Source organism: Sceloporus undulatus, chromosome 2 (genome assembly GCF_019175285.1).
Source record: "Sceloporus undulatus isolate JIND9_A2432 ecotype Alabama chromosome 2, SceUnd_v1.1, whole genome shotgun sequence".
In the NCBI taxonomy this organism is placed as follows: domain Eukaryota; kingdom Metazoa; phylum Chordata; class Lepidosauria; order Squamata; family Phrynosomatidae; genus Sceloporus; species Sceloporus undulatus.
The window spans coordinates 76,977,811-77,002,729 of NC_056523.1; the positions used below are offsets into that span (position 1 = coordinate 76,977,811).

The 24,919-nt window shown below is 42.9% G+C and overlaps 1 protein-coding gene across 2 annotated transcripts in view; it reads left to right on the plus strand.

The window, feature by feature from the left end:
* SLC38A3 (solute carrier family 38 member 3) overlaps positions 1-24,919 on the plus strand; it is a 115,457-nt gene that overhangs the window by 86,363 nt on the left and 4,175 nt on the right. For both annotated transcript variants that reach the window (XM_042451116.1, XM_042451115.1), the window contains 10 exons: positions 2,847-2,920; positions 3,781-3,873; positions 4,183-4,264; positions 14,496-14,578; positions 15,196-15,254; positions 19,454-19,624; positions 20,932-21,011; positions 21,618-21,718; positions 22,940-23,064; positions 24,217-24,361. In XM_042451116.1, the coding sequence (XP_042307050.1) occupies positions 2,847-2,920; positions 3,781-3,873; positions 4,183-4,264; positions 14,496-14,578; positions 15,196-15,254; positions 19,454-19,624; positions 20,932-21,011; positions 21,618-21,718; positions 22,940-23,064; positions 24,217-24,361 (1,013 nt within the window). The remainder of the gene's footprint in view (positions 1-2,846; positions 2,921-3,780; positions 3,874-4,182; positions 4,265-14,495; positions 14,579-15,195; positions 15,255-19,453; positions 19,625-20,931; positions 21,012-21,617; positions 21,719-22,939; positions 23,065-24,216; positions 24,362-24,919) is intronic.

The window sequence follows — 24,919 nt, forward strand, 5'->3', positions numbered from 1 at the left end:
GCCACTCTCCCAAAGATGGAGAATCTCCCATGTACCATGTGCCTTCCTGACTGAGAAAGGGGTGCATCCTGCAGAAGATTCCCTCCTGTTTGTTCCTGACAGGAAATAGGAAAGGGACTTCCTCTGAGTTATGCTTTGGACTTTGCCTATCCCACTCCTTTCCTAGTGAGAGAATGTGGAGGGGTGACAAAGCTACATTGTTTGAGGCACCAGATCTAGGTATGATGGCTGACCAGCTTCTGCTTAAAAATGCCAAAGGCAGCCAGGACTCTGCTGCCATTTACTCAAAGAACTAAAATGTTGCTATGGGCAACCCCTGAAATGACGGATTCAGTGTGATTTGATTTGGAAGCACTAGTTGAGTCTTGAATGACTCACAGACCAGAAAGAGAAGAGCTAATGCTGTCAGAGCGGCATTACTAGCTCAGCTGGACAGGGGGTTGATACCTTTAATGCTCCATGGCAGGGCTAAGTGCTCACTCTAAGCAACATTCTGCCTCCTCCCATTGCCAGAACATGATGCTTCTTTTCCCCTGTGTGCCTGTGTGCACGCACAATTCTTGCTCTATATTCCCCTGGCTTATGTTCCATTACGTTATCCCCTGGATGGAATTGCTCACCTTTCGCAAATGAATTGTTACATAACAAAGTGGTATTAGATTGGTTAGTAATTGACAAGGGGAGTCAATGCGGGATGGTGAAGGTTCCCATAACACGTTAATACTGTTGTTGAGCTGTGTCTTTATCTCCATCATCCTACCCCAGCTCTCCCCACCCTGATCTGTGAACTCATGTAGTATCAAGAAAGAGGAATAAACAACATGTCCAGATGGAAGAGCCTCAACATACAATATACTTTTTTTTAAAAAAATGTACATTTGTTTTTCATTTGTTGTGTGCAGTCTAGGCTGTGTTTCTGTTCTAGAAATACTGTATACCATTTTTTTCAGGCATGATGGATGGTTTTGTTCCTGGGGAAACTATGAATCCTTCCTCTAGACCAGTGATTCCCAAACTCTGGCCTTCCATGTGTTTTGGAGTTCAGCTCCCAGAATTCCAAACCATTAGCCAAGGTGGTTGAGGCTTCTGAGAATTGAAGTCCAAAACACCAGAAGGACCAGAATTTGGGAATCACAGCTCTAGGCCATAGAATCATAGAGCTGGAAAAGACCTCAGGGGCCATCCAGTCCAATCCCATTCTGCCATGCAGGAATACACAACCAAAGCACCCCTGACCAGCCTCTGTTTAAAAAACACCAAAGAAGGAGACTCCACCACTCTCTGAGGGAGTGTGTTCCACTGTCAAACAGCTCTTAAATGTCAAGTTCTTCCTAATGTTGAGGTGGAATCTATTTTCCTGTAATTTGAATCAATTGATCTGGGTCCTATTCTCTGGAGCTGCATGAAACAAACTTGCTCCATCTTCAGTATGACCTCCTTTCAAATATTTAAAGAGGGCTATCATATCACCTCTTAACCTTCTCTTCTCCAGGAAAAACATTGCCAGCTCCCTAAGACACTTCTTATATGGCATGGTTTCCAAACCTTTCACCATTTTAGTTGCTCTCCTCTTGACAGCATCCTTTTTGAACTGTGGTGCCCACAACTGCTCACATTATTTTAGGTGAGGCCTGGGAATAGAATGATACTATAACTTCCCTTTATCTAGACATTATATTTCTGTTGATGAAGCCTAGAATTGCATTGGTTTTTTAGCTGCTGCATCACACTGTCGACTCATGTTCAACTTGTGGTCTACTGGGACTCCTAGATCCCTTTCACATGTATCCTCATTAAACCAAGTGTCCCCCATCCTATTTCTGTGCATTTCATTTTTTCTGCCTAAGTGTAGCACCTTACATCTCTCCCTGCTGAAATTCATTTTATTAGTTTTGGCCCAAATTATGCCCTCCTCCCTTTTAGTAGTTGCTTACCCCAGCCCTAGACCAGCCTTCTTGCTGGGTCTTCCTGATGTGTTGAACTATAATTATGAGTCTCAGCAATGCCCAGCCAGCATGGCCTTGCTGGCTGAGGATGATGGATGTTGTAATCCCACATACCTGGAGGGTGTCATTTGGGAAAGCCTGTCTCGAGAGTGCAGGAACTGTATCTTTGATTGTTATTTGGAGTGTAGTTTCCCCAAGTGTTATAGACAACCACTGGATGTGGTTTATTGTACGATTTAGAACAAGTGACATCACTTGCCCATCCCCATGTTGCCACTATGTTGTGTACTCTTTTTGTATTCTACCTCCCACATAAATCCAAGGAACTTTCAGGCCTTACTGAGTACTTTTGCTTTTTGAATTACAAATGTTCTACTTCTGCAGATATGAAGCCTTTAGAAGCAGCAACAAAAGCAGGCATTACACTATATTTTATCTTAGCCCAAGGGTCGAGAAGTGTCTCCTTTAAAAAAAAGGCTGTTGCTGCCACACTCACCACTTTCTAGTTCAGTGTTCCCCAAAATGGGTTCCCCTCCAGAGGTTTTTGCCTTTCTATTAGCCACAAAGAAGAAAAAAGACTAATGCGAGATGTAGTCTAAACCTTTCCCAGAATGGGAAAGACTTCTCTACATCATGTGAATGTGACAGATAATTTCTTTGGTATTAAAAGAAGCTTGTGTGAGTATTACACCAAGACACACATGTCATTGGCATGTGGTTCTGGTGGACCTGCAGAAAGCCCTCAGAAGATGAAGCCCACTGGTTCTGGAGTTGTCCAGGCATCCTGCATTAGAAGAGTTCAAAGTTCCCTCTCCTTTCTGTTGGTAGGGATCAAAGCTTGGAAACCTCCACTCTAATCTGGATACTTCCCCAACTAATAGTCTCGTCTTTTTCTTCTAGATTCCTTCTGACTGCTGTAGCTCTCTTGTCCAGTTACTCCATCCACTTGCTGCTCAAATCCTCAGGGATTGTAGGTATGTATTGCAAACCTGCATTAGAAGCCACACTTGATTTAGATCCATCTCACGTTTCTCCCAAGGCATCATCTCAGGGCCTGTCACAACTATCTTGTTGAAGGTAAGTAGGGCTGACTCAGGTCTAATGTATACTCCAGAAATAGTGCAGTTTGACTTCACTTTAACTGCCTTGGCCCAATGCTGTGGAATCCTGTGATTTGTAGTTTGTTGTGGTGCCAGAACTCTCTGACACAGAAGGCTAAATAACTCACAAAACTTTAAATCCCAGCATTCCATAGCATTGAGCCATGACAGTTAAAGTGGTGTCATACTTCATTATTTCTGCAGTGTAGATTAGATGCTGGTCAGATTTGGATGGGAAGCTGTCCAGCAACGCACACGAGTACCATGATATAAAGTGGATATAAATAAACTAAATAGACAAATAAAGTAAAATCTGTGGTTTTTTGCACTGTGTGCTTTTGCATTTTTGATCTTCAGTGAATTCCTGAGGTTTGTGACTAGAGGGGTGTTGCTCTTCCAGTCCTCATTCAAATTCTACAGCTAGAGTTTCTCTGCTACACTAAACAGAAATGGATCCTAAACTGCCTAAGTGCAGATGTTTCCTCCTATATTATTTAGTAGTGGGCATGCTGGAGTGATCTCTTACTTGAACTTTTACGGACAATGCAGAATTATGGCTACTGACAGTTAATTTACTTGATTTTTTAAAGTGACCTTCAAATAATCAGTTTAATTCTTGCTGTGTTGCCTGAGACTTCAACCCAGGAGTCATGTGCGTTATACAAATATGAGTCAGTTATCTTCTCTCTCTCTTTCTGTTTTGTCCTTGTCTGTTAAATTTTGGTGTCTTGTAGGAATCCGAGCTTATGAACAGTTGGGCTACAGGGCATTTGGAACTCCAGGGAAATTGGCAGCTGCTGTTGCTATAACACTACAGAATATTGGAGGTAAGAGAGAAATGGGCCTGGCTCCTGAGACTGTATCTCCATTTTCCATGCTCTGTGAAGGCCTGTTTTATATCCTCTTCACAAAACAGGGCTGGGGAACAGGTGTAGTTAGATTGCAGCTCCCATCATCCCTCATAACCGGCTGTGCTAGCCAAGGCTGATGAGACTTGCAGGTTCAACTGTTTGTGTGAAAGCCTACACAGACAGCACCCCTGCTGTCCGTGAATGAAGAATGGATGAAACAGGCTGAGACAGTGTTGCCAAACAGCTTTTCCCTAGACCTGATACCTTGTCTGTCTCCCTCCTCAGCCATGTCAAGCTACCTGTACATTGTGAAGTCTGAAGTGCCTCTGGTCATCCAGACCTTCCTCAACCTAGAGGAGAAAACAACGTGAGTGTCCTCCAGCTGACTCATCTCCTACTTACCTCTTCCCTGCTTGATTCTTTCTGCATTTACAGGCCATAATGTTCTGTTACTGTGCTCAGCAAAGGCTGTGCTGTTTAGGGGTGACTTTCTGTAACTGGCCTTTTAGATGCACTGTAGGATGGGGCTGTAAGCCTTAGAGGAATTGCACCTCATTAAAAGACAGAACTTGGCTGATAAAATCTGTAGACCCCAAAGTAATTTTCCTAAAATTTGCTAAGGCCACCTATGTTGCTTAGGCTTTTTTCATCTCTTGCAGTAATCTTCCACCACGTAATTCATTGTTTCTCTTCCACCCCCACCTCTCCAGCTTTCTCCATCTCCTTCCTACAGGCTCAGCTCTAGTTAACATCTTCCTCTAGTAGCACAGAGATTTGTCTCCTGCTGGGCAGGCTGTCACAGGGATTTCACAGCATTAAGCCACTACTATTTTTGATTGACGCCAGTGCTCAATAAACCCTCAGCATAGGATTAAACCAGAGTGAACTTCCAATCCTTGCACGATGCATCACTTCCTCCACAGTCACTGCCTTGGATGGAGCATCCGTATTTGTGTTTCTGCTCACAGCACATCTTTCCCTATGGGAGAAAGAGACCAACACTTCCTGCTTGATGCAGGATTAATGCCACTATTTGGCAGCTTGCGGTATCATTTCTAGGCATCCTTTGTGCCCAACAAGGCAAAGGCTGGAATATTTGAATCTATCATGCCATCTGTGTGATTCACATTCCAACTAGTTATGTTGTTGTTGTTGTTGTTGTTGTTGTTGTTGTGTGCCTTCAAGTCATTTCCAACTTATGGTGATCCTGAGGCGAACCTATCATGGGGTTTTCTTGGCAAGTTTCTTCAGAAAGGGTTTGCCATTGCCATCCTCTGAGGCTAAGAAAGTTTAACTTGCCCAGGGTCACCCACTGATTTTCCATGGCTGAGCCCGAATTCAAACCCTGGTCTCCAGAGTCCCAGTCCAATGCTCAAACTACTACACCACACTGGCTCACGCTAGTTCTAGGGAGATTTTATGCTCAAACTAGCCATGGCTATTCTAGCTGCTGAGTAGGAAAGGGCTAATAGTTCACTTTGGCCCGGTACATACCTTGGATTCTGTCCGGGCTGGCGACAGCCTTTTTTCCACCAGAGGGAAGCCGCAGCCACCAAACTGCGCAGCTTCCCACCGGTGGAAAAAGAACCCATGAAAATTGGCCCAGTACACATGGGCCCGTACTAGGGTTGCCTCGGGGCAGAGCACCCACACACCGTGCAACCCTAGCACGTGACGAGGGCATAACAATGGTGGCGCCCTGTATACATGGGTGTCACCATTGTTACGTAAGTCCCGCATCCAGTGGCACACTTGTTACACTGCCACCATGGCTTTAGAAGAACCCGCTTTCCACGGGTTCTTTTTCCACCAGCGGAAAGCTGTGGCTTCCCTCTGGCGGAAAAAAGGCCACTGCCAGCCCGGACAAAATCCAAGGTATGTACCAGGCCAACAGGTTCTTCTAAAGCCGCGGTGGTGGCGTAACAAGTGTGCCACTTGCTCTACATACTCTATGGGATTTGTTCTCTTTGGCCGGACACCACCATCAGGAAGGTGTCCTTGGGAGCGCACACCAACTACACACTTCTGAGCCCTACTACATATGGGCGGTGCCATTATTGCACAGCACCACCCACACGGGCGGGGGCATGCCTATGATGTCTGGGCGTCTGAGCGCCCACATGTCTTTTAGAGCAAGTGGCGTCATAGGGATGCGTTGCAGCCCTTACGACACTGCAAAAAAGAAGCCGCTTCTTTTTTGCTATACAGCTGTGTTGCGCGGTTTGGTTGCTGTGGCAATGCTGCATAGCAAAGAAGGTCGGCATTTCCCTGCCGGTCTGTACCCGGCCCTAGTGATCTTGTCTGTAGGGTTCAAGTCATAATTCAAAATGGTGCTAACAGATTAGAGAACTGGACCAAAAAAATAAAAATAAATTCAACAGGGAGAAATGTAAGGTACAACACTTTGGCAGTAAAAATGAAATAAACAGATATAGGATGAGTGACAGCTGGTTTGGCAACAGTACATGTAAAAGGGATTTAGGAGTCTTAGTAGAGTACAAGCTGACAATGAGTCAACAGTGTGATGCTGCAGCTAAAAAGCCAGTGTGATTCTAGCTGCATCAATAAGAATTTAGTGTTTAGATCAAAGGAAGTAAAAATACCACTCTATTCTGCTTTGGTCAGATCTCATCTGTAATACTGTGTCCACTTCCGGGCACCACAGTTCAAAAAGGATGTTGATAAGCTAGAGCATGTCCAGAGGAGGGTGACCAAAATGGTGAAAGATCTGGAAGCCATGCCCTATGGTTTAGTGGCCTTTGTGGTTTAGGGAGCTGGGAAAGCTTAACCTGGAGAAGAAAAGGTTAAAGAGGGGACATGATAGCCATGTTTAAATATTTCAAGTGATGTCAGGTTGAAGATAGAGCAAGCTTGTTTTCTGCTGCTCCGGAAACTAAGACACAGAGCAAAGGATTTAAAGGATGGGGAAAGAAATTCCACCCTAAAGATTGGGAACAACTTCCTGATGGTAAAACCTGTTTGATAGTTGAATGCTCTGCCTTGAAGTATGGTGGAGTGTCTTTCTTTTGAGGTTTTTAAACTGAGTCTGGATGGCCCTCTGTCGGGAGTGCTTTGATTGTGTGTTCCTGCATGGCACAGGGTTGGACGGGGTGGCCCTTGTGGTCTCTTCCAACTCTGTGATTCTCTGATTCTACAAGATAGAAATGGGGACAGCTGAAAAAGTGGGATGACAGAAAGTTGATTGGGATTATCCCTACCAAATCAGGACAGTTGAAAGATTAGTGGAAGAATAGGAAGGGGTAAAGATGAGAGGGAAGAGTTTAAAAATCTAAACTTGGGGCCTGTACAGACAGGCCAAAATAAAGCTGTTTCGGGTCACTTTGGAGATATGCTGTTTAAATGATGCATCCTAAGAGTCCGGAAGCTGTGCCAAAGCCATGCTCCCGTTTAAGGACTGGACATGGCTTTGGCCACAGTCCGGACTCTTAGGATGCATGCATAATTTAAACAGCATATCTCCAAGTGACCAAAGCGTTATTTTGGCCTGTCTGTATGGGGCCTTGGACTGCCTGGGATCCCAACGCAAAGCCATCTATCTGCCTTACTCTAAGTAAAGTGATTTTAATGGCTCCCGACAAGGCAAACCACTACAGGGCTATAACTTTCACAGGGAAAAGTAAAAGCCAGAGTATGAGTAGAAATCGAGGTGGCCTGTATCCAAAGAGGAGGCATGTTGAAATTTCATGCTGTACCAGCTAGAAGTCCCTGTAGGGTTTTGTAGTGAGCAGACTTATCAATTCACAAACCAGGAAGCTTAGTGCAGGATGGGCTCCACTAGATCCAGGGCACATAAAGCTGCACTGGCTTTCAAGAGAGTTCACTCTTCCATACAAGAGGCCATTGCTGTTCGCTCCTGCAGGCACTTCTGGCTCAGCTTGGATGTGGGGAGCTTAAGACAATGTGGGCATTTCATTATTTACCTTTGCAAGCCCTCCTTTCTCTAAGGCCCATGGAAACTACATTTGTTTCCATGAGGGACTGGCCGGCCCAAAGCTGGCAAGTTCTTGCATTGAGGGGCTTCCAGAGCACATCCTGCATTGTCCCTCACTAGCTAAAGTGTATATTAGTGCTACAAGGGCTGACAATAAGAACATCCAAATTAGTGGCAGATCTTCATCAAATCCTGGAATTGCAAAATACAACCAGCAATATCACCATCAGAATAATAACAAACTCGCCCCAGAATTCCCCATCCAGCAGGGAATTGTCATCCCAAAAAAGAAACGTTTCTCAGTTCTGAACTGTTTGAGCTTACCCAGGACTCATACTAGGAAGATTTAGTGTTTAAAACAATTGCTAGTAGGAAGGGTGTTGTCCAAGAGTTCTTTTGCAGTTGTGACTAGAAGCTTATATGCAAGGTTACAAAGGGAGAAATCCATCTAATATGTAGAGAAAGCTGAAGAGGTCATTCTTTTTTGGGCAGCCCAGATTGCAATCGCTCAAGAAACTAATAGCTCATCATTAAAAAAATAATTTATGCGAAGAATATTCAGTTATGTGGCAAAGGCTAAGAAAGTAAAATCAAACACCTGTAATGATTAGACACTGATCATTAGTGGCATCCAGTGGACTAGTACAATCAGCTTAGGATATGAACCTGTTTGCAAAATGCAAAGGGATCTTGTAGCACATTTGGAGACTAACTGTTCAAAAGAAATTGTAGCATAAGTTTCATGACTTGGTCTATTTCCTCAGATGCAAAATGTTTGCAAAATGTCAAATTTTTGATCAGTTGGAATTGAGGAGAAGGACTTGAAACAAAATTAGGGAGTGAAGACCCATGAATTGCCATGAAAAAGATAATGTTAGAAAAGGCGTGGAGTAACTTCTTCTTTTTATATTCTTAGCCACTCCTTATCCTCAGACCCCATATACTGGCCATTAGAAACCCTACTTAGGCCACATCCAGACTGATAAAAAAAACAAACAGAAAGCCCCAATTTCCTGCTCCTAGGCTTGCCATTTCACGCTGCAGCCATGACCTTCCCGGTTTTTTTACCTTTGAGGGGAAGGTCTTTCCCGGCTAGGGTTGCCATAATAAGGACCTCCAAACCGGGACAAATGTAGGACAAATGCAGGCAACATTTTCAAATGTAGGACACATTTTATAAAAATGGAGGACACGCAAAAAATTGAGGCTTTTTTTGAAATGTTAATATAAATGCATGTTCTTAGGCATGATCAAAATGGAGGACATGTGACATTATTCGTAGACAGATCACAGAAATGTACTTCCCTTTCTGGCCACCCCCCTCTCCCCATTCCAAACAGCACATTTGAGCATTGAACATGGCTTTATTTTAACATTGCCTCTTGCCTATTTCAGAGGCTTATATCCACAACCAAACCCTTTGGTCAAGGTACTTTGGTTTTTCTTCATTTTGACTTGTTTTCTTGTATTCCTCCCCACTAAATAAAGGAGACTGAAATGGAGTTAATGGGTACAAGTTGTTAAACAAAAAAGTCTTGTGGACTCTGTAGGCAAGAGGTGCACCATCTTAAGAACGCATTAAGCACACTTAGGCTGCTGCCACACTGCTTTCACCTGCTCATTCACTCCATCCTATGGAATCCGGATTTGTAGTTTGTTGTGGTGCCAGGCTGGGCTTTGAAATCTCGGCATAAGAGAGGCAAAGGCTTGGGCGCATCTACACTGGAGAAAATAATCTGGGTTTGAGACCACTGTAACTGTCTTGTGCTGAATGCTATGGTTTGTTCCAGCACCACAGCAGAATGGCAGTTAACCCTGGAAAGCTCTCTGACCAAGGTGACCAATGCCCTCACCCCAAAATGTAGGGCACCCAAGCAAAAATATGTAGGACATGGCCCAAAAATAAAAGCTAAAAACACCCAGTAATATAAATCTGCTCTAGCCATGATCCAAATGGAGGACATTTTGAAATTTGACAGAAGAGGACATGTCCTGGAAAAGGAGGAGGATGTCTGGTCACCTTGTCTTGGTCCAAAAGCACGGCAGAAATAAAACAATGCTGGACTGAAATGCCCAGAGTTCCTCACCAAAACTGCATCCACTGAGGAAAATCCGTTTGAGAGTGACTTAACTGTCCTGGTTAGTGCTGGTGAATGCTGGGAATGTAGTAACATTGTGGCCCCAGAGCTATCTCTGACAGGAGTCCCATAACCTCCAACGTAGTTGAACTGCAGTGCCCAGAATGCCTCACCAGTTGCATCCACACTGAGGAAATAGTCCAGTTTGAGACTGCTCATGGCTGGGGAACTGGGAATTGTGTTATTGTGGCCTCAGAGCATCACTGACAGAGAAGTCTCAATGTCTCCCCAAACACTAGCATTCCCAGGATTCCCGGACTGAGTTAAGCAGTCTCAAAGTGGGTTATTATTCCTGCACGTGTGTGAGGAGATCAAAAGCTAGGGACTGGATTCATTTGGAGGATCTCTGTGTCCAAAACACTGCTGGACTGCCGGGCTCAGTGCATGGAACCTTGGGAATTGTAGTTTATTGTGGCACCAGAGCTCTCTGACAGAGAAGGCCAATGCCTCACAGCACCAGCATTCCAGAGCATTGAGCTTGGCAGTTAAAGGGTCTCAAAGTGCGAGGGGGTGGGAGGGGGGGAAAAGCCAGGGAGAGTGAATGAGAAGCTCACCTCGGCTGGGAGGAGGAGGAGAGGGGGGAGCCAGGGAGTGGCCAGGATCACAGCCTCCTCTCTTCCACCGAAGACTGCGGGCAAGAGGCTCTGCCCCCACCTCCTCTGTGGGACCATTCAGCTTCCTTTTGTCAAAGAGCTCTGGTGCCACAAGAAACTACAATTCCCAGAATCCCATAGCACTGAGCCATGGATGTTTAAGGGGGGGGGTCAAACTATTTCTGTAGCCTTTGCTATCCCAAAGCGCTTCCTATTTACAAGCACAGGCAAATCTCTTCCTCCAAGCCATTGAAAACAACCCAAGGGAGGAGGGCTGATTGCTTCTTTCCCATTGGTCAGCTTCGGGAGGGAATTGCATATTACAAGGAAAGCGTTTAGGGCCTCAAAACGATCCTGTGATAAAGAATTACAAAATACTGACGTGTAGAATTAAGATGAGGCAGTAGGCTCCCAGTGAAACAGGAACCATTTATGGCTTTTTTTCTTGCTCACTGTAACCTGGAAGTAATGCCTTTTGCAAGACATATAACCAAGTGGGCTGGCAATAGCTCTGAGTGGCAGATGTTTGAAGCCCTGCTCTCTAGGCTAAGCTAGGCAGGGAGGCGGGGAGGGTGGCACACAGCCATGGGGGGGCTGGAGCTGCCTCCAGGCTGCTGGGGGGGGGAGGTCCCAGGGGAGGGGCTAAACGGGGGTGACCGTGTGGCCCGCCCCAAACCGGGAAAGTCCCGCCCCCAGGCGGGATATGGCAAGCCTATTCCGGCTTCTGATTTCTGTCACCCGGACAGCTGGATGCTGACTATCGTCCCTTCCAAACAGCCTCCGTCCGTTTGTGCTGGAGAGGCTGCAGCCAGGCAGGGAGGAGGAGGGGGAGCTTTTCATTCAGCCCAGGCAGAAACTCAGAACAGAAGACTTGCAATTTGCATGCCATTTGGTCCTGCTAAACAGGGGCAATAAATACCTTTGTAAGTTGGTAAACAGATCATGTGATCTAATACTCTTGCTTAGGAAGTTCTTTCACACATAGATCTTTCTGCTTTCCCTTCGGTCTCCATCATCATGCTCTCTCAACTTTCCCCGAAAGATGGAGATACAAACTCTTCTTTTACCTGAAACTATTCACTAGATAGGTTAGACAGGGTTAGGCACCTGGCCGCGGCCGCATGCGGCCGGCGAGGCCTTGGGACCGGCCCAGCCGTCCTGCCCGATGCCACCGGCCTTGGATCTCAGCAAAGGGCATGGTGGGGCAAGTGTCTATAGAAGCCTCAGAACAGCATTTATCTTAACATTTTAAAAATCACAAATTTTTCACGTGTCCCATTTTTATTAAAAAAGGGCCTGCATTTGAAAATTTTTCACATTTTCCCGGTTTATTATTTTTTATTTATTTAAATTATTTGATTCTTTTTTTTGGTTCGGCCCAAGTTGTTGAGGGACAGCACCGGCCCCGTCAAAAGGGGCCTACACACTGGTTAGAATGTAGCTTCCATGTATAATTAAGCCATTAGTAAAGTTTGTTTTTTAACTACAAGCAATTGTGTCAGCCTCATTCTTATGGAAGACTTAAAAACAAGACCATTTGCGCTCTGCTGATTACAAGCTAAGACCACTCACAGGCTTGGCTTTGATAGTTTTAGATATTTTTGTTTCCTTACAAGGGCTGAAGCCTTAGGAAACTTGAATTCCCCTAACACATTTGCCATGCCCTGAGGGAGAGAGTGTGATAGCCCAGTAGGGTATGTTTCTGTCCCAAGCAACAGAGTGAATCCTGGTCCTTCTCTACCATGCCTGCATAATGTCCCTTAAATTTCTTCTTATTATTATTATTAGTAGTAGTAGTAGTAGTAGTTATTAACTGAAAGAGCTGCTTCCTCAGATGCATTTAGTGCTCAAGAGGTGTGCAACAAGTCTCTATGATAGGATTTATATTAAGTGTTTTTATATAGATATATTATATATATTAATAGGTTTTTTACTTTTAGTGGTTGTGTCCTCCATTGTTTGAATGTCCTACATTTTGTGTTGAACAAAGGGGTTTGGATGGAATAAGCCCTCTGAAATATGCAAGAGGCCATGTTCAGTAAAGCCCTGTGAAATGCCCAAATGTGCTTAGTGTGTGTTTGGAATGGGGGGGGGGGGTTGGGCAGAAGGGACGTACATTTTGCCATCTTTAGGATAATGTCAAATGTCCTCCTTTGAGCATGCCCAAGAAACCTGCATTTTTAACATTTTTTTAAAATCATCCAGTTTTTTCGAGTGTCCTCCATGTTTTTTTAAAAAAAAGTGTCCTACATTTGAAAATGTTGTCCTACATTTGTCCCGGTTTGGAGGTCCTGACTTATGGCAACCCTACCTGTTCCTGTTCTTTCTTATTTCATTTTGGAGATTCATACATGTTTTGTTTTCACCAGACTATTTTCTGTTAGCTCCTGGTACAATTACTCAGAGCCTTTTTGTACCAGCTCTACAGGTTGGTTTATTTTAACCCAGTATAAAATGAGAAAGAACAGGAACAAAATTTCAATCAGTTTGAATGCACCCTTAGTCAATTTTAGTTTTTGAGATTCCTCTGGTTACAGCCAACATATTTCCGTTATGTTCTTTGCTAATGAACATTCTAGATTCTTTAGATGAGAAGATAGTACCATTTCCCTGTTTTTTTGTATTAGAAGGGCATTTAGGGTATTCAACATAGGCTGGATCTAATATTTGTGTAAGTTACAGATGATGCAGCTTAGGGGAGAACTTCAGAATTCCACACAGTGCAACAAATATAATGTTCAAGCAGAATGTGTAGCTTTTTGTTGACAATTGTTAAATTTTCAATTGTTATGCAATTGTTAAATTTTCAGCGGGAAACTAATAAGCTTTTGCTAAGCTTCTCAAAACATCAAGCAAGCTTCTGAAAAGCAGGAAAGTTTGAAAGCTGAATTCCAGCTTGTTTCTGGAATTCTATGTTTGAGTGAATTTTCAGGTTCAGGGGCAGATTTTCCACACTTTGGAGAAATCTCAGCATGTTATAGTTTAGCATATAGTTTAAAATATACAAGAGATTAAAACAGTATTAAAGTAAGAACAGAATTAAATCAATTTAAAGAGTTACTTTAAAACACAGGTTAAAAACAGTAAAGCATCATAAAAGCCTTTCTCTTGTTAACGATCAGTTCCCAAAGTCTTGATGGAATAGAAAAGTCTTCATCTGCCACTAAAAGACAGCAAAGAAGGAGCTATCCTAACCTCCTTAGGAAAAGAGTTGCAAAGTCTGGGAGTAGACACAGAGCAGGCCCTCTCCCATGTCCCCACCAAACATGCTTGTGAAGGTGGTGAGACAGAAAGAGAAGTGCCTGTCCTGAAGATCTTAGAGCTTGGGCAGGGGCATATAGGAAGGTACAATCCTTCACTAACAGAAACCATACATGGTTGTAGTTAAATGCCTTATACAGGGGTAAGGCAACACTGCGGCCCGCGGCGGCCGGATGCGGCACCGGCGCAGGCCGTGGGGACCAGCCCCAGCCCGGTCCATGGCACGCCGATGCCGCTGGGGCCTTTGGGGGGCCAAGGGGTCCTATAGAAGCCAGCGAAACATGGCCATTTCATTAGACATTTTTTAAACAATCAAGCAAATTTTTCGGGTGTCACTCCATTTTTTTTAAAAAAAAAAGTGTCTTCCATTTGAAAAATTTTGTCCTACCATTTGTACCTGGTTTATTCTATATATAATTTTTTTTAAAAATTATTAATAAATTATTTTATTTTTTGGGCTTCGGGCCCCCCAGTTTTGTCTGAGGGACACAACCCCGGTCCCCCGGCTCAAAAAGGTTGCCTACCCCTGCCTTATTAGGTGTCAGATATCTTTGTTTCTTTCTGATAGTCTGCATTTATATAAACTTCTTGTTTGAAATCCTGCAATATATATATATATATATATATATCTAATTTTGACCTGTGTCATTCCAGGGACTGGTACATGAATGGCAACTACCTGGTGATCATGGTTTCTATCACCATCATTCTCCCTTTGGCCCTCATGAAACAACTTGGTACGTCTTCCTAGGCAATTGGTGGGAAAGCCAACAATAACTGCATGATTTTATCTTGCTTGCCATTCACAGATGATGAATGACTTATTGCATCATTATCAGGCCAAAGATGGTATCAGTCGACTGGGAGAGATCCATACAAAATCATATTTGGGAAAATATTTGTTCTGTTTAGTCTGGCCAAAAAACATGAAAATAATCTGTTTCTTCCTAAATACTGAAGTGTCTTTTTCTCTCCAGCCCCATTTGTTTCTGCAGCAATGGGGGTAGGATTGATGGAGAAACTTTTTTTGGGATGGAGAACCATCAGTTGGTTTTACAAAGGGAAAAGACTCAAAGCACAATGCTTCCTGAGCAAAATATTCTCCAATGCTTTCAGGAGTTTGTATCTGAAAAACTGTTCCAAAAGTCCCAGTTCTCCTTAAAGACAGTGGATATCCAGCAATTTGGCAGTTGGATAGGGAGTTGGTGAAGGAAATCTGTATTCCAGGGCAATGCATTGGATTCTGTCACTGGAATGTGTTCAAAATTTGGGTACCTCACACCTAAGGGTAGTCTTAAACACTACCGAGAGACTTTTCAATCCTTGGTAACTACCTGTTTTTTTCTTTTGCCAGGTTACCTTGGCTATGCCAGTGGCTTTTCCCTCAGCTGCATGGTCTTCTTCCTTATTTCAGTGAGTTGTTACATAGTGAATAACACTGCATTTTACAAAGCTCTTTGTAATGTTTTGTAGCATGATCAAAGTTACCTTTATTGGGAACAAATCTAGATATAACACTGTATTCTTTTGCAGCTTTTGGTCAGTTTTGCTTATTGATACATTAAAAATATCTTTAAAGAAATGAAAATAACTTAGGGGCTGTGCCAGATTGGGGCTGCAGCAACTGCATGCCATGGCCCCGATCTGGCCTTTCTGTGACCCAAAAAGGAGCTGCAAAAAGCGGCTGCATTTTGCACCCTGGAAAGGACACCATAGCCACCAGCGCCGTGGCTTTACAGCACTCTTTTGGTGCTGTGTCATCTAAACACAGCATCAGAGGAGCGCTGTGATGCTGCGTGCCGTCTGGTGCATCATGTGGACACCAAGCCCTGACTCTGCCCCTAGGCAAGCCTTTCCCGCCAGTCTGCACAACCCCTCACTTTCCCTAAGCCATGAAGCTCATTGTGCAGCCTTGGCTCAGCCTAGCCTACCAAGAAGGAATAGGTAATATTTGGTAATAAGATATTGAAAGAGCTGGCATGGAAATTCTGAGAGTTGCACTCCAAAAAGAGTAACATTTCTATGCTCTACATTTTGTGAAAGGGCAAATGCACGTTCACAGTTTAATAGTAAGAATAAACAAATAATGACCACAGATTATTTACTTAATTTTAAAGTGGATAGTGAAGACACTGAAAAAGTTAAAGATTTCCGGCTCAGTCATTAACTGAAATGGAGACTGCAGTCAAGAAATCAGAAGATGACTAAGAGTTAGGCCCAGTACAGACCACCAATTTGCGGCAGCCTGGGGACAATTCTAGGGTTCCTGAGCATGCATCATCTGCATGCTCTGGAAAACTAGCACATCAGGGCGGCACCATTGTTACGCAGCGCCATATACATGGCATGTGTGTCGGTGACGTGCTCGCGCCACATCCAAACAGCACGGCATGTGTGTGACGTCACTGTGCCATCCCAAGGCGCTTATGGTGGCTTGGCAGTGTCGCTAGAAGGAGCTCCATTTCGGAGCTCCTTTTTTGGGCCAGATTGTTGTTGCAGCCATGCAGTTGCAACAACAATGATCTGGAGAAGAAAGAGGCGGCCTCTGGTCGCCGCTTTCTTTTCATCTGTACCGGGCTTTAGAAAGGCAACCATGAAGGAACTGGATAAGATTCTTGAGTGTAGAGATGTATCACTAAATATCAATTCAGAATAATCAAGGCCATGGCATTTCTGTTTTCTATATATTGATAATGAAGAAAACATATAGGAAGAAAATCAACTAATTTGAAATGCGGATCAGGGGAGGAGTTGTGCAGATAGATACCATGGACTGTTAAAAACACAGACACAAATGAATTAGTTTTAGAGTGCATTAAGCCTGAACTCTCAATAGATGTAAAGATGACTAAACTGAGAGTGCTACACTTTGAACATATCATGAGGTGATGTGACTCCTTGGAAAATACATTAAAGCTGGGAAAAGTAGAAGGCGTTGAGGCAACTTTGAAACTACACTGGAGGTGGAGAGACTCAGGCCTTGTTGGCACTGGCCAGGATACTCCAGAAGCAGCTCACAATATCTTGGCCCCATAGCTGCCTCAACCAAACAACCCACCCATCTCACCCTCTGTTCCTGTGCCACAGTGGGTAGCTGCACAGGTGTCCTATTGAACTGCCACCACCATGCACTGTTTGCTTTTGAAGTCATAACAAGACACCCAGTGATGATCACAAGGCTGGGTGCCTTGTTTCAAACTCAGAATGAGCAGCCTGTGACAGTGAACATGCCGAGCAGCACAGTGGGATTCCTGTGCAAACAGCCACCACAGCATGAGAACATAAGGGCTCTGGGTCTTTCTGGAAGACCTGGAGCAAGAGATATACAGTGGACCCTTAATATTTCCTGGGGTTTGGATCCAGGACACCCCATAGATACCAAAATCTGTGAATGCTCAAGTCCCATTATATACAATGGCATAGTCCCATTCAATCAGGGTTTGCTTTTTGGAATTTATATTTTTTTATGGATATTTTCAAGCTGTGGATGATTAAATCCATGGATAAGAATCCGTGGATATGAAGGGCTGACTGTATTTTTTAAAACTATTGTAACCTGGTTTTGGTGTAGAACATGCTGAACATTGTTCAGACTGCTCACACCAGAAGTGGGGTTTGGGGTGTGTCCCATCTGAACAGGATGATGCCAGAATTTGGCCCGTGAAGACAAACCTTCAGTCAAGGAAGCCTTGGCACTGTGTTTGCAAGACCTAAGCAAAGCAGTTGATTATCAGGGATCTTGAGGTCTCTCAGGTTGTCATAATTCAAACTCAGCTTCATGGCAAATAACAACAAATGTTTTGTGATGATAAAATTAGCAGGGGAGAGGGATGAAGCTATCCTGAACTTCTTAGGGGCAGTGGCGCCATTAGGGCTGGCAGTTACCCAGTGAAGTAACTCATGGTACCATCCCTCCTTTGTCCTTTTCCTGTACCACATCATACAGAATCCTTAGTAATTTTTTTTGTACTAATGTTACTCATAAATGCATAATTCCCATATATCACTGAATGTAATGGCAATAGTTGTGCCATAAGCAACTAGCAAACTACACATAACCTAAATGTATTTACACCTAGATTGTTTCATGTTGTTAAAGTGAAAATTTGGTAATGTGATGTTTTTAAAGAAAATTATATAAGAATATGAAGTCGAAGGTTTTCATGGCCAGCAACCATAGTTTTTTGTGGGGTTTTCGGGCAATGTGGCCGTGTTCTGGAAGAGTTTCTTCCTGACATCAGGAAGAAACTCTTCTAGAACATGGCCACATAGCCCGAAAAACTTTAAAAGAATAATTTTTAAAAAATTAATTTTTAAATTTTATTTTTTATTAAACTTAAAACAAAATGTAAGTCAAACAACAATTATGTATATTCATCATTTACATACAATTTAGCAACTTGAAAATGTTATTGTTTTAATTAAAAAATACTGAGACCTTTCTCCTCCCACTGTGTCTTGCCCCACTCACACCATCTCTTTCACTGAGCAAAAATATTTTAAAGGGACACAGACAAATGCCGCAGCCTGTTTCTGCCCAAAGGCATATGTTTGGTGAGCACTGATATCATCCCTTCTTAGGGTGTCACCTAGCATGGTCTGCATTCCCTGCACCCTTCTAGTGACATCCCTGCTTGGAGGGAGACTGAAAATAAAATCAACAGAATAAATTTTAAAAAGAGAATTCTTGCTGACAGTATCCAGACGTTGTCATTTTGCTGCTAGAACTCAGCTTTAACAGAACTAGGCACAGTCAGCCCCTGAACCTGCACTTGAAATATCTCCTACTCTAGTCTGCATTCACACACCAAGCAGCCAAAAAAGGATCAATGTTATGTTGCTCCTGCTGCTGCTGCTAAGCTTGGGTGGCTTGAGTTTTGTGAGTGCTCTTGGATTGTCACAGTGAATAGCAAGGGAAGTGCCCCGAGCCATTACAATAACCGCCAGAGAGAGGCACATTGCTGCATACTGTCTGTCCTTGTCAGCAACACTGATCTATTTTTGGGCAAAGAAGCCTCTTGCAAATATGTAGAGGCCCAGAAGACTGGGGCCTCAGATAGAGTCTTTTCAGACAGGCAATTCACTGGGAAGGGACCTAAACCCAAGAGTATATACCTATTACCTCTGACTTATCCCTCAAGCTGCTATGAGGCTCCAAAGCAAGATTGCCTCCAAATTTAAATCAAGCAAGCAATCTACCAGGGACTTTAGTTTGAATATTGCTTTGCATGAAAACTGCCTCTTGGTCATGATTAGTCAGAAATCATTGTTTTTCCTGGCCTCTTGAAGGGGCAATGCTCGAAGTGAATCAAATAGGATAATTCTTTCATTTTGTGACCTTTACAATCCTATGAATAGGTATAGCTGTGTTCTTTGGCAGAATGCAAGCCAGTAGCATTAGAGCAAGTCCATTCTGCTATACTGCTTGCATTCCCTGCTACCAAAGGTTGCAACCAAATGTGAGGCATGAAATATATTCATGGCACCAAGTCCTCAGGCCTAGGGTCTCCACTTGCCTGCTTTTTATTCAGCATAGCTATATTTTCCTTAGATTGACAGTCATTCAGAACTGAATACAGAACTGTACCAATGGTATCTTGTATCCACTTTAGGTCATCTACAAAAAGTTCCAGGTTCCCTGTCCACTTTCGGACCGAGTCAATGCCACAAGTAACCAGAATTACACCCCAGCCAGCACAAGCAGCTATCAAAATGACCCTATGGTCATCCAGGAAACTGATGAAGAGATTTGCTCTGCAAGCTTGTTCACACTCAATTCTCAGGTAAGATGAATGGGTGCATGATCTAGCCAATTTGAATAATTAATACATCAATGTATATTAATGTACTACAGATTTATATCACACATAGTAAACTGTAACCTTTTAATCTTTCTAACAGGGGAACATCTCTCCCTCAGATATTTAGGACTATAGTTCCCATAAGCCCTTACCATCAGCCATATTGACTGGGGCTGATGAGCATTATAAGCAAAAACATAAGGGAGAGAACAAGGCTGTCTATGCCTGATTTCTGGTTACTGTTGACCTTTTATCTGTAATGATATGGTTCTGTAGTTACAAAGGCAACACAGATGTCAGACACAGTACAGCCTGTAGGGTGTAAAATAAGCACAATATAGTTAATATATATCTAAAAGAAACATTAAAATTGAATTAAACTGTTAAACACTCAGATGAGGTTAAAATATACTGAATACTAAAAAGCTGTTTAAAAAGGGATCTGTGATTTCATTGGTGCTGCTAGTGCCTCTTTTAACACAGATCACCACAACTTAACACAGTCATGTGTGCATACTTCTTGTGTTCAGTTCCTTACTCACACTACATTCACACTACACAGTTATAGCTGTTAGGAAATGTGGTTAAAAATAGAAGGCTTAGTTCAGCAGCAGCATGTACTCCACAGTTATTTAGTACAGGACTTAGATCTGAGTTTCTGGTAAATAAACAGGATACATTAGTAAGGTAAAAATAAGACTTATTTTATTGCTACAGCCAGGTTCTAGAAAAATAACTAATCGGTAGAGAAAAACTATACTTTGATACAAGAATTCCTAAAGCTGAACCTCATATGTGGGAGTAAGGGGAAAAAATCTTTAGAAGCACAGTCTTGTGGGTGCATCCATGCTGGTCAAAAGATGGAGAGAGAAGAGAGAGAATAAAGAATCATAAAAGGCTCTTAACCTTTGGAGAAAGGGAGCCCATAAGATATCACCATGGTAGTGAAAGTGGAATAATAGCACTATAATTCTGCCACTTAGTGGCAAACCTCGAGATCATCTCTCGACTTAGCTGGCAGACATTCAGATTTACTTGCTTGGTAGAACGTGCTAGAGTTTGCTAGAACTTAGCCTTTGGAAGTCCACAGGCACCTTCATGTCATGTCAAATTGGCAGAGTAGGACTTAGTGGAGGATAATATTTTAGTGTGTGGTGTTTTTAAATGGTGTTTGTCCAGCTCTGTGCTTCCTATAGGTGGCTACAAGATTGCAAGAGTACAGTCTCAGGGGCAATGGTAGTGGGAGAAGTTTGCCCAACTGTTCCTTGACATCCTTTTCTATCTTGCAGACAGCCTACACCATCCCTATCATGGCATTTGCTTTTGTGTGTCACCCTGAGGTCCTGCCAATTTACACTGAACTCAAAGAGTAAGTATTTGAGCATATGTTAGATGATGGCACTGAGGTAGGGTATGGTAGGGTAAAAGAAGAAAAGTGATACTGGGAGGGATAATAGAGCCCCTGGGTGAATGTAACACATGCACATACCTAGCTGCCTTGTACAGTACACCTTTTCATACTTCATATATCTGGTGAAATTCTTAATGGCTTCTCTCCACTCCACAGGCCAATAAAATTCATTTTCAAGCTCAAAAATAGGCCAGCAAATAGCCTGTGGTTCTCTTTAGTAAAGGAACAAATATGCCATTTCTGTAGTTCCACTTGTAAGGCTTCATTTCTTAGTACTGGTGCCATACCAACTTCCAGTACTTGGGGAAAGTGATACTTATTAAAGAACACATCTGATACTTGGTAGACATATGGCATCAGTTTTATCTGCTGTTTTATCAGAACTGCTGTGGTCTTGTACAATTTGATTTTGCAGGCTGAGTTGGGGCTGCTTCAAATCTTGGTTCTTTGTCATTAAGGAGATGTGAAGAGAAGCAGTTAAGATTTCAGCAAACAAGGGCTTGTGCTTTGAATGTGTCAGGAATTCTTCTTCTCACACATTGTGTTTCTGGGTATCTTTTTTAGTCCAACCAAGAAGAAGATGCAGTGCATTTCCAACATCTCCATCTCTGTCATGTATATCATGTATTTCCTGGCTGCCCTTTTTGGCTACCTCACTTTCTATGGTAAGTCCCCCCCACAAGGATCAAATGACAGAAGAAGGGGGGGGGCTAGGCTAATGACAGTGACCCACTTTTTTCCAGGCAAGCATTCTCTGAAGATGCCAGCCACATATGCTGGCAAAACGTCAGGAAGAAAATCTTCTAGAACATGGCCACATAGCCTGAAAAACCCACAAAAAATTATGGATGCTGGCCATGAAAGCCTTCGACTTCACAATGACCCACTGAGTTGCAGAAATACAGTGCTTTGTCATTAGATGCCCCCATCATTTCTCAGTGATGATCATGATAAAACGGCCAGAAAGTTCCTTCCCTATTTTAAAAAGCCTTTCCCATAGTCACACTATATAGTCTTTAGCGGTGCATCTGCACTGAAGAAATAAAGCAGTTAAATACTGCTTAAACTGTCATGGCTCAGTGCTGTAGAATTCTGGGATTTCAGTGTTTTGTTTGTTTGATATTTAGCCTTCTCTGTCAGAGAGCTCTGATGCCACAACAAACTACATACAGTATCCCAGAATTCCACAGCATTAAGCCATTAAACTTAAAGAAATGTAAAAATGCATTATTTCTGTGGTGCAGATGCAGCTCAGGTGACCCAATCCCATGCTTTTTGCTGTATGATTTTACTTCAAACATCCTTCTCCATATTGCAATAACATACCAAGCCAGTGTAGTTTTAGCATTGGACTATTAGGCAGGGTTTGAATCTCCATTCAGCCATGGATCCCTGCTGGGTGACCTTGGGCAAGTGACACTCTCTTAGCCCCAGAGGGTGGTAATGGCAAACCCCCTCTGAAGAAACTTGCCAAGAAAACCCCATGATAGGTTCACGTTAGGGTCACCATAAGTTGGAAATGACTTGAAGGCACAGCTTGTTATCTTAATATTGTACTAATCCTATGCATGTACAATTTGGAGCCAGTGCCACTGCATTTAATAGAATTCACTCCCATGCTAATGTGCATAGGGTTCTGACCTTGGAAAAACTACATTTTTGAACTACATCTCCAGTGGCCATATTGACTGGGGATTCTGGGAGCTGTTGTGCAAAATAGTAACCTTTGCAAACTTTAAAGGACTGCAACTCACATTTTGGTGCAAGAGCAACTAGTACCTATGTAACCTTCTTTTCTAAGGAGCAATTGTGTGATGCAAACAAGCTCCTTGATAAATGCATGGTCCAGTCAGTAATGATTTGGTGTTCTTGCCTGTTCCTTACAGGCCAGGTAGAATCAGAGCTGCTCCATACCTACAACAGAGTGGACCCATTTGATGTGCTGATCCTATGTGTGCGGGTGGCTGTGTTGACAGCTGTGACATTGACAGTGCCCATTGTTCTCTTCCCGGTAAGTCCATTTCTCAGCAGATGGATGGAAGCAGGGTTGATGCAAAAGGGTTGGGGGTGTCCCTACACTGCATACAAGAAACCAATCTAACACAAACTCTTCCGTCCTAGACTGTATGCCACACTTATCCCTAATTGGGATCTGAGCCAGGAAATAAATGTCAACACAACCCAGTCTATTAGTCCATTAGTCCAGTTCATTAATATTGTCCAGAAATATAGACCTTGTCTGGAGTAAGATGTAAGAGACAACAGCAGCCAAAATCTAAATGCCAGAACATGATAAATGTATGTTTTGAACAACTCCCAGAATCACCAGTAGCTATATTCACTGTGGATTCTGGGATTTATAGTAAAAAAAACACCACTTTTCCGAGCTCTGTTAAACATCTGTAGAAAACCAAGGGGGAAGAACAAAGCATTAATGTGTTATGATTACTTTAAAAGAATTGCAGGTGTATGTTGTCCTAGTGTCATACTAAGGATCTGGAGAAATTAAGCACCATCCTGTATATTTAGCCATTCCTATGCTTAAGCCTATGTGTTGCTTAACTCTGGATGCACCACTTTTAGTGATGTAACTCCATCCTATGGAATCCTGAATTTTGTAGTTTTACAGGGGATTTAGAATTCACTGCCAAAGAGTGCTGGTGCCTCACAAAACTACAAATCCCTGGATGGGATAGGATGGAGCCATGGCAGTTGAAATGGTCTCAAACAACATTATTTATACAGTGTAGATGATGCAACCTCTGTGTGTTGACCAAAAGGAGCAAGATGTTGTGTCAAGCAAGTTCCCACCACAATGCTAGTGTAACATACTTATATTGCTCCCATTTAAATCAAAAACATGGATTGTCTGGTAGTATTTTCCCATGGACTGTGAAATAGAGAGTTGGGTGAGAAATAGATAGAAGCAGCCCAGAATTCCTCAAAAAGCAGCTTGGAAATGAGCACAGGAATATAACCTTACATCAGAAGGCTGTGGCTGTCTAGTGGAGCAAAGAGACAAACTCCCCTTGCTCCACTCCTCTTGCTGTGATGGCAGAGGAACTAGTCTCAGGATGGGCCTGAACTAAAGTATGTGTGATTAAGAGCTACAATCGATTCATGAAGAGGTGAATCTAAGACTAGTCTCTTTTCTGTCTGCCAGGTGCGCCGTGCAATTCAGCAGATGCTCTTCCAAGACAAGGAATTCAGCTGGATTCGTCACACTATCATTGCTATTGTGCTGCTTACATCTATTAACTTGCTTGTCATTTTTGCCCCTTCCATACTGGGCATCTTTGGCTTGATTGGTAAGTCTTCCCACCATATCCTTTATTTCTCTATACACTGAATCTGCTCATTTTAGAATGGATTATTGTTTCTTAGTTCCCTAGAATGCCTCTACCATTGAGTTCTTTCTAAATATTCCCCAGCACAGGCTTGTGGAGACTCAGGTTGTCTTTTTCCTTTCCTTTCTTTCCCTCTCCTCTTCTTTTTGGGTTTTTGTTTTTGCTTTGATGCAAGGATGACTACAGTGCTACAAAAACTGAACATTTTGGAATCCTCATTCAAAACTGTTGGACAGAGTAGATGCCCCGTCTGTCTGTGTCTTGGACAGATCACTTTCTTTCTTTCCTTTGTGGTGTTTTGAGAGCTTTTGTTTTTAGAAAATATTTACTGTTTAGAAAGCTAAACTTTTGAATAGTTAAAATAAAATAAAGCAGTCAACACAGGGTTGCCCAGCATACACAGAGATGAACAGAAGCACAATTTTATATATCCTTAAATTACATACCATGAGGCCATAGCATTCCCATTGCACAGTTTGGACCATGCAGAGCAGCACGGAATGATTAGACTGGATGAAG